General features: G+C 37.8%; 1 protein-coding gene across 2 annotated transcripts in view; it reads right to left on the bottom strand.

Annotated features, from left to right (window-relative positions):
* LOC144970426 (uncharacterized) overlaps nt 1–10,000 on the bottom strand; it is a 227,617-nt gene that overhangs the window by 193,915 nt on the left and 23,702 nt on the right. For both annotated transcript variants that reach the window (XM_078910058.1, XM_078910067.1), the window contains exons 3-5: nt 8,354–8,470; nt 2,352–2,477; nt 857–1,006 (exon numbers count right to left, since the gene is read on the bottom strand). In XM_078910058.1, coding sequence (XP_078766184.1) covers nt 857–1,006; nt 2,352–2,477; nt 8,354–8,470 — 393 coding nt within the window. The remainder of the gene's footprint in view (nt 1–856; nt 1,007–2,351; nt 2,478–8,353; nt 8,471–10,000) is intronic.

The following is a 10,000-nucleotide window of genomic DNA, read 5'->3' as shown; positions in this document are numbered from 1 at the left end:
AACAATCACCAATGAAACAAAGGTCAATGAAACAATCGCCAATGAATACTGAAAAACAATAACAAAATAGAAAAAAAAGCTGTTTTCTGGCCAGGTACCTATCTAACACCCCAGTAGTGGAGGTGAGAGAATGTAAGTAAAAATCGTGTACCAAGGACTCAAGTTTAACATCGCCCAGGCATAGTGAGACTCAAACCAAGAAGCTGCCAGTCCAAAGGCCAGCGCCATGACACTCGACCAGGCCTCCCTCCAAGGGCAAAACATTTGTAGAATTACGAAATAAGGCCTCCAATTTCACAATTTCATGAATATCCCTTAAGTCATTGAAACTCATTGAGAATGAGAGTTGATGCCAGACTACACCATTTTAAGGATTTTGAAGTGTTATTTGATCCTTATGAGGTTAAATTATTGATTGTTAAAGTCTGACAGCTATAGCGACTACAATATCTATCTATCATAAATTAAGTATTTTTAGTTTGTTTTCATTGAGATTTAATTGAGGTTTTATATAGCGCAATATCCACTAAATGTGCTCAAAGCACTTTACAAGGGTCCCAGACCAATAGCAACACTTAACCCTGTAGTACGAGTCAGGATGCCTGTTTAGGTGATATTACAATTTTTTCCAACAAAGACAACGCTGTTCAAGGCCAGGTACTCATTTTACACCTGAGTATGATGAGAGAACGTAAGTAAAGAGCCTTTTCCGAGGAATCAACTATGCGCCAAATAAGGCTCAAACTCAGAACTTTCCGATTTGAAAGCGAGTGTCATATCATAAGAGCACATAGCTCAAGTAGGCGGTTCTGCGCTGGACCACAAGATCACACAATTGTCATTTCATTTCTCTCACCAGGCTTCGTTTCTGCTCCAAGAAGTTGTTGTATTCTGTATGTCGTTCACGATCAAGAATTTTCCGTTCATCTTCGTATTGACCAATGTTCAGGCCCGGTCTGACTGGGGCAGCTGTGCTGCTAACATCTCTACCTTTCTGTCCCGTTTTCTGTGACGTGAAAACAGAATTGATGATGACTGTATGACAAACAGGAAAATTTAACAATGAAATAACGATGACTGTATGACAAACAGGGAGATTCAACAAGGAAATAATAATGACTGTATGACAAACAGGGAGATTCAATACAAACAGGATGACTCACTTAAATGTTTCATGATTGAAATAATGAGGAATGCATGACATACAGGGTGACTCACTAAGACGTATAGGAAATAATCAGGAATGCATGACATACAGGGTGACTCACTAAGATGTGGAGGAAATCATGAGGAATGCATGACATACAGGGTGACTCACTACAATGTATAGGAAATAATCAGGAATGCATGACATACAGGGTGACTCACTAAGATGTATAGGAAATAATCAGGAATGCATGACATACAGGGTGACTCACTAAGATGTATAGGAAATAATCAGGAATGCATGACATACAGGGTGACTCACTAAGATGTATAGGAAATAATCAGGAATGCATGACAAACAGGGTGACTCACTAAGATATAGGAAATAATGAGGAATGCATGACATACAGGGTGACTCACTAAAATGTATAGGAAAATATAATGAGGAATGCATGACATACAGGGTGACTCACTAAGATGTATAGGAAATAATAAGGAATGCATGACAAACAGGGTGACTCACTAAGATGTATAGGAAATAATCAGGAATGCATGACATACAGGGTGACTCACTAAGATGTATAGGAAATAATGAGGAATGCATGACATACAGGGTGACTCACTAAGATGGATAGGAAATAATCAGGAATGCATGACATACAGGGTGACTCACTAAGATGTATAGGAAATAATCAGGAATGCATGACATACAGGGTGACTCACTAAGATGTATAGGAAATAATGAGGAATGCATGACAAACAGGGTGACTCAATGAGATCTTAAGGCCCTTAAAGGATATGATGCTTGAATAATGATGATGATGAATGCTTCACAAAGGTGCTATTACATTTTTTTTCCGAAAAAGATAACGTTGTTAACGCCACGTACTCATTTTACACCTGTGTATAGTGAAAGAATATCAGTTAAGACCCTTTTTCAAGGACTCATCTTTGCACCATACAGAGCTGGATTAGAACCAGAACATAATATGGGTCCAAATTCAACTGTCATACCACTAGAACACAGGGCTGAACACCCACACACACAGACACACACGTACACACACACACATACACACACACAACAATTGGATTTCAGTCACGGTGTGAGGTCGAGAGTGATCTGTTTATAGACAGGACGTCATCATACACACCTTGTGACGTTGAGAGTGATCTGTCTATAGACATGACGTCATCATACACACCTTTTCAAGCAATTCATTGTATTCTCTCCTCCTCTCTATAGCCAGCGCCCTCTGTCGTTCTTCTTGTGTCCGATTAGTGAGGGGAAGTCCCCTGTCCACAGGGGTAGTAACTCTTGATTCTCTCGTCTGTGCAGGGAGAAGAGAGAAAATTGATGGGAAACCTGATGATGATGATGATGATGATGATGATGATGATGATGGTGATGATGATGATGATGATGATGATGATGATGATGATGATGATGATGATGATGATGATGATGATGATGATGATGATGATGATGATGATGATGATGATGATGATGATGATGATGATGATGATGATGATTATGATGATAATGATGATGACGACAACAACGAAACAGCTATTTGATAAACATACAAGTAAACGGTATTTAAAAACCATACATCTCAGAAAGTCGTCAGCTCATCGCCTGATACATATCCAAAGAACAATAAAAATTCACAATGAATTAATGAAAGAAGACCACGGGGGGGGGGGGGGGGGGGGGGGGGGGGGGGGGGGGGGGGGGGGGGGGGGGGAATAATTGTGAGTTGTAATAAATAGCTCAGCCTATGGAACTTTTAAAAAAATATTCCTTTAACTAGGTCTATATACTTCCAACAACAGCTCACTTTTTACTTTCGTTTGGTGATCGTCGCCTTCTTTTGTGGCGTCATTTTTTTGGACAGTATGTTTAGGAAGGTCAAGGTTAACTTCGTTTTTCTATAGTGTTAACTCACCAACCTTAACACCGACTATATCCGTAGTTAACACGAGTTACTTTTACCCCATGCCTATTTATTACATTTTTCTGAGACAAATTAAAGGCTTATTATCAAAGCTATTGTTTATAGTTTTTACATGTTAATGATAGTTGAATAAAGCTATCTATGCACATGCTCATTTTTAATACATTTTTTTCCAATTTTGAAAAGTAGCAAAATCTCTAGGATTGAGTGAGTTAACGGATAGTAAAAGTTTCTCGCTGCCCTTTGGTTAGTACGCCTGTCTTAGTTTTGTTTTCGATTTCTTTTTTAATTATTTGTTTTGTTTTATTCCTTGTTTTTATTGATTTTTTTGTATTGTTTTTTAAATTGTATTATTTATGGGTTTTTTTTATTATTGCCATGAGGACTATGGAAACATAGAAGAAGAAGAGTGATTAAATAGACTATTGTTTCGTTTTGTTTTTTGTTTTTGTTGTTGAGGACTAAGGAAACTTAGAAGAAGAATGATGAAATAGACTTAGCCCTGGTACCACGGTGAAAGGGGTGGGGGGGGGGGGGGGTCAATTTGGATAACTCTGTCCTGGTGGTGGTGGTGTGTGTGTGGGGGGGGGGGGGGTTCCAAGTTGAAATAGTCTGTGGTGTGTGTGGGGGGGGGGGGGGTCATTGATAACTTCGGTGGTGGTGGTGTGTGTGTGTGTGGGGGGGGGGGGGGGGGGGGTGGGGTCAATTTGAATTAGTCTTTCCTGGTGTGTGTATGTGGGGGGGGGGGGGGGTATCAATTTGGGTTAGTCTGTCCTTGCAAAACGCTTTGCGCACGTTCAGTGGATATTGCGCTATATAAAAAGCTCACGTTTAACAGCGTTGTCTCAGTCGAATAAATTGTAATATCGCCTTAACAGGCCTCGTTTCTCGTCTTTCATGTTAATTGTTGCAGTTGTCTATGAACTTCTTGTAAAGCGCATTGAGCACGTTTAGTGGATATTGCTCTATGTAAATGACCACGTTTTCTTTTATTTGAAGTGTGTTGTCACGTTTCTCTGGTTGCCGATAAACACACGTAACAACAACAAACAACACACGACAAAGATTGGGGAGAGGGAGGCGTGGCCAATGGCCCATTCGATACATCGATACATCGATACAACAACAAAGGTATTCGATATTATTATCGCGAGTCTCCGATAATAATCATAATTATTATGGCACGGCAATTGCCTGCTTGAGAAGGCAAAGTGTACAGTCTTCAATAGAGGTCGATTATTACCGATAATCAATATTAACATTATTGCCTGTTACTCTCTCTCTCTCTCTCTCTCTCTCTCTCTCTCTCTCTCTCTCTCTCTCTCTCTCTCTCTCTCTCTCATAACCACAACTACAACAACTGCTACTAGTATAACTACTACTACTACTACTACTACTACTACTACTACTGTTACTGCTACTACTACTACCACTACTACTACACAACTACATACACTGCTACTGTATACTACTACTACTACTACTACTACTACTACTACTACTACTACTACTACCTACTACTACTACTACTACTACTACTACTACTACTACTACTACTACTACTACTACTACTACTACTACTATACTACATACTACTATTATACTATTACTACTACTACTATATAAATACTTATTATTACTATACTACTACTACTCTACTACATACTACTACTACTACTACTACTACTACTACTACTACTACTACTAACTACTACTACTTACTACTACTACTACTACTACTACTAACTACTACTTACTATTACTACTACTACTACTATCTACTACTACTACTACTATACTACTACTACTATACTACTAACTACTACTACTACTACTACTACTACTATATACTACTACTACTACTACTACTACTACTACTACTACTACTACTACTACTACTACTACTACTACTACTACTACTACTACTACTACTACTACTACTACTACGACTACTAAAATCATTAAATTTCCGTGGAGAATGAACAGTGCCAGACCAACACTTGCGTCCAACCACTTGTGCCCGTCCAATGCCAGAAACCCGTCCCACCGTCACAGATTTTAGACACGGATCAATGATTTTGGATAGATATCCCCTCCCTACACGAAAAGCCGGCGTGAAAACAGGGCCACGCTTCACTAACCCCAATATATTATTGGAAAATTTTAAATCGAACTTTTTGGAAGTTGCTTGAGAAGCGACGTCAGCAACGGTACGCTCTACTGCCATTCTCTGAAATAAACACATATTTAAAATTTGGCCAGAAAACTCGTCCTTCGAATATCGATCGATTAAAATTACCCTCATCTTGGCAAAATCTCTTAAACCTGGGACCGGGGCTTTTATTTATTTTATTTTATTTTCTTTATATTTTCCCCAAAATGAGGGTTATTTTAACCTATCGATTTTCGCAGGACGAGATTTCCGGCCAAAATGTCGAATACGTGTTTATTATATTAATAAGAGTACAACATTATATATGGGGGTGTACACATCCCCAAATACTTGGTTGACGTGACTACAAATAACACGAACGAGACAAATAAAATAATAGAACGGAGACACCGATAGAGACAATGGACATTTCCAAACTGTATGGAAGTTGTGGCAAGAAGTCACATACCCGTGTGAGTTGATATATTCACTCCATGGGACAAACCGTGGCCTTCGTAAACTCATAGCCTGACACTGACCGTGGCCTTCGTAAACTCATGGCCTGAAACTGACCGTAGCCATCGTCAACTCATAGCCTGGCACTGACCGTAGCCATCGTTAACTCATAGCCTGAAACTGACCGTAGCTATCGTTAAGTCATAGCCTGACACTGACCGTAGCCATCGTTAACTTATAGCCTGACACTGACCGTAGCCATCGTTAATTCATAGCCTGACACTGACCGTAGCCATCGTTAACTCATAGCCTGACACTGACCGTGTCCATCGTTAACTTATAGCCTGACACTGACCGTAGCCATCGTAAACTCATAGTCTGACACTGACCGTAGCCATCATCAACTCATAGCCTGACACTGACCGTAGCTATCGTTAACTCAAAGCCTGACACTGACCGTCGCCATCGTTAACTTATAACCTGACACTGACCGTAGCCATCGTTAACGCATAGCCTGACACTGACCGTAGCCATCGTTAACTCATAGCCTGACACTGACCGTGTCCATCGTTAACTTATAGCCTGACACTGACCGTAGCCATCGTAAACTCATAGCCTGACACTAGAACCGTAGCCATCGTCAACTCATAGCCTGACACTGACCGTAGCTATCGTTAACTCATAGCCTGACACTGACCGTAGCCATCGTTAATTCATAGCCTGACACTGACCGTAGCCATCGTTAACTGATCAACAAATGACGTCAAAAGACAGGTCTTTGGCCCCTTTGTGTGTTTGTATGCGTGTGTGTGCGTGCGTCTGTGTTTGTTTTTGTTTTGTTTCGTTGGTTTTTTTTTTTTTTGTTTATTTTCATTTTTACAGAACATCGAACCGTAGGTTTCGTGGAGTCAGTTTCCTGTCATCCGACGTGTACATATATGCAGGTCTGACACCTGAACTCATGCATGGGCCTAGTTTAACATTGTTGTATTGGCCAATATTTTGGGTCATTTTAAAAAAATATAAATTTCCATCAAAACAATGAGCCCATAAGGAATTGGGTTATCAGACCTGCAAATAAGTGCACGTCAGTGTCATCTATTCCAACACCTAAGAGCCACCAAAACAATGGATTTATGCACCATGTTCAAAGAGCGTGCTTTTGAGTGCAAGACTGTAGACAATCCCTCGGACATGTCCAGATGTGTGTGGTGTTCAAGTTGTGTCATCCCAAGAAATTGCCTCTTTCCCTTCTTAAAATGGCCGCGTCCGTAAGTACACGATATGGATGTCACCAAAACGCGGCGTGCAAGACTATTTTATGACCCCATGTTCACCACGATGAGGCAAATGTAAGTGCGGCGGCTCGAAGCTCGAAAAAATAGACAACAATGTGAAATTGAATGTAGATAAGCTTCAATTTAAAACGCCAAGCTGGCTGTGGCGTTAAAGTTATGTCATTGCAATAAGTATTTGATGAGGCATTCACATTGACGGCGATGTAAAACTTTGTCCTTTGAAATTAGAAGAATTGGACAACTTGCTAGATATTTAGATCAAAACTCTATTCAAACTCATGTTCATCCTTTATATTTTCTAGGATTGATTATTGATTATTGCAGTGCTTTAATGTATAAAATAAAATTCCCAACTATCTGCTAAACAGGCTCCAGCGCAAATAGAATCACGCTGCCAAAATAATTATGAAAAAGAGGAAGAATGATCACGTGACATGCACCGCTGTTTTGGACATTTCACTGGTTGCCTGTTATATACAACATTCTCGTTATGATCCTCCTCAATCCCTACGGTCTAGAAATCAACTCCTTCTTGTCTACCTAAAAAAAAGTCCCGAAAACATTTTCTGATAGAGACTTTTCTCATGCCGCTCCAAATGTGTGGAATTCACTGCCATTAGATGTTAGAAGTCGAGTATTTTCGTCTGAAATGGCATTCAAAATGTGCCTTGAAACACACCTGATAAATTCTTCTTTGTCTCACTAGTGTTATGAACGGAACTATGTGTATATGAGAAGTGTCACTGTTATATCAGCGTGTATGATTTCCGATCTTGTTAATGTGCGCCAAGAGCTGCGGCAACGTGGGATTGGGGCTATTATTATTATTATTATTATTATTATTTATTATTATTATTATTATTATTATTATTATTATTATTATCATTATCATTATTATTATTATTATTATTATTATTATTATTATTATTATTATTATTATTATTATTATTATATTATTATTATTATTATTATTATTATTATTATTATTATTATTATTATTATTATTTTTATTATTATTATTATTATTATTATTATTATTATTATTATTATTTATTATCATCATCATTATTATCATTGTTGTTGTTGTTATTATTAATTTATTTATTATTATCATCATCATCATCATCATCATCATCATCATCATCATCATCATCATCATCATCATCATCATCATCATAATCATGATATGATGAATATATTATTATTATTATTATTATTATTATTATTATTATTATTATTATTATTATTATTATTATTATTATTATTATTATTATTATTATTATTATATAGAGAAACAATGCTCAATGTATATTTTGGGTATTTTATATCTGTGCATGACTCACCTGTAGACGTTGTTCTGCCGGGACTGGGACACTTCCGGTATCGTAGGTAGCCCATTTTTGCCTCTGGCGCCCATCGCTGTAGTTGTTATTTCTGTTGTTGTGGATGCTGCTGGAGTCCTATATTATCATTGTTATTATTATCGTATCACCATGGTTACCAGACAACAAACATCCTAGTAGTAGAAGTAGTAGTAGTAGTAGTAGTAGTAGTAGTAGTAGTAGTAGTAGTAGTAGTAGTAGTAGTAGTAGTAGTAGTAGTAGTAGTAGTAGTAGTGGTAGTATAGTAGTAGTAGTAGTAGTAGTAGTAGTAGTAGTTAGTAGTATAGTAGTAGTAGTAGTAGTAGTAGTAGTAGTAGTAGTAGTAGTAGTAGTAGTAGTAGTAGTAGTAGTAGTAGTAGTACAGTAGTAGTAGTAGTAGTAGTACAGTAGTAGTAGTAGTAGTAGTAGTAGTAGTAGTAGTAGTAGTAGTAGTAGTAGTAGTAGTAGTAGTAGTAGTAGTGTAGATAGTAGTAGTAGTAGTAGTAGTAGTAGTAGTAGTAGTAGTAGTAGTAGTAGTAGAAGTGTAGAGTAGAGTAGGTGTGTGTAGTAGTAGTAGTAGTAGTAGTAAGTAGTAGTAGTAGTAGTAGTAGTAGTAGTAGTAGTAGTAGTAGTAGTAGTAGTAGTAGTAGTAGTAGTAGTAGTAATAGTAGTAGTAGTAGAAGCAGCGGCAGCAGCAGTGGTGGTGGTGGATAGTAGTAGTAGTAGAGATAAAAACAACAATGCATAGCATTTATACAAGGCTTAACCATAAATGGGGACAAACTCTGTGCGCTCCAAAGTAAGAAGTGTAAAAGGGGGGGTGTGTGTGTGTGGGGGGGGGGGGGGGGCAAGAAACAACTGCACTTAAAGATAAATAAAAAATCATATAACACACACCATACAAACAGAGAGAGAGAGAGAGAGAGAGAGAGAGAGAGAGAGAGAGAGAGAGAGAGAGAGAGAGAGATGCATTTTCATGTTATACAAAATACACAGAGATAAGAGTCAACATGGTTAAGGCAATGCCAAATATCAACAAAGTTCCAGAAAGACAAATGCGTGTCACATCATTACACAACTCATAAAATACGATATAATGTCCTCTTTGGATTATAAATATTTATCCAATCGTATCGACACAAAGGCATGACGTCATCTCTATATCTGACAATGGTTAGATTTATTCTATAAATTAAATAAAAATGTGTATATAACAGCTTCAAAAAAGGACAAATACCACCAAAGCAGGGACGTTTAAGGCTCAAAATCCTTCTTCAGCAAACGATAACATGTGAAAGTATATACATTGATATAATAGTGACCCACCACCTCAAAACAGTATCATGTCCAAGTAAACCAGACGTCAAAATGTGCGTGATATAATAATACAGCTGAGAAAATCAAATATAAAATGACACGGGAAACAAGGATTGTGGACCAGTTAATTTACCGTTAATCTAATATTCCGCTGTATTCTGCATCAAATGAACGCCCCTTTTTTTCGTTTACATTCCAAGACCTTGTAAATGGAAAACAGAAAAAGGACGAACCAATACCAATATATTCCTGCCGTCTATCTGGTTTCTTAAGTGGAATTTATGTTCTTTTCTTTTATTTATTTATTTATAT

The sequence above is a fragment of the Berghia stephanieae genome, chromosome 1, assembly GCF_034508935.2.
Source record: "Berghia stephanieae isolate SIO BIC M18660-M18661 chromosome 1, UCSD_Bste_1.3, whole genome shotgun sequence".
Classification (NCBI taxonomy): Eukaryota; Metazoa; Mollusca; class Gastropoda; order Nudibranchia; family Aeolidiidae; genus Berghia; species Berghia stephanieae.
Note: the sequence above shows the minus strand (reverse complement) of the source record. Positions and strands in the feature narration are given on the sequence as shown.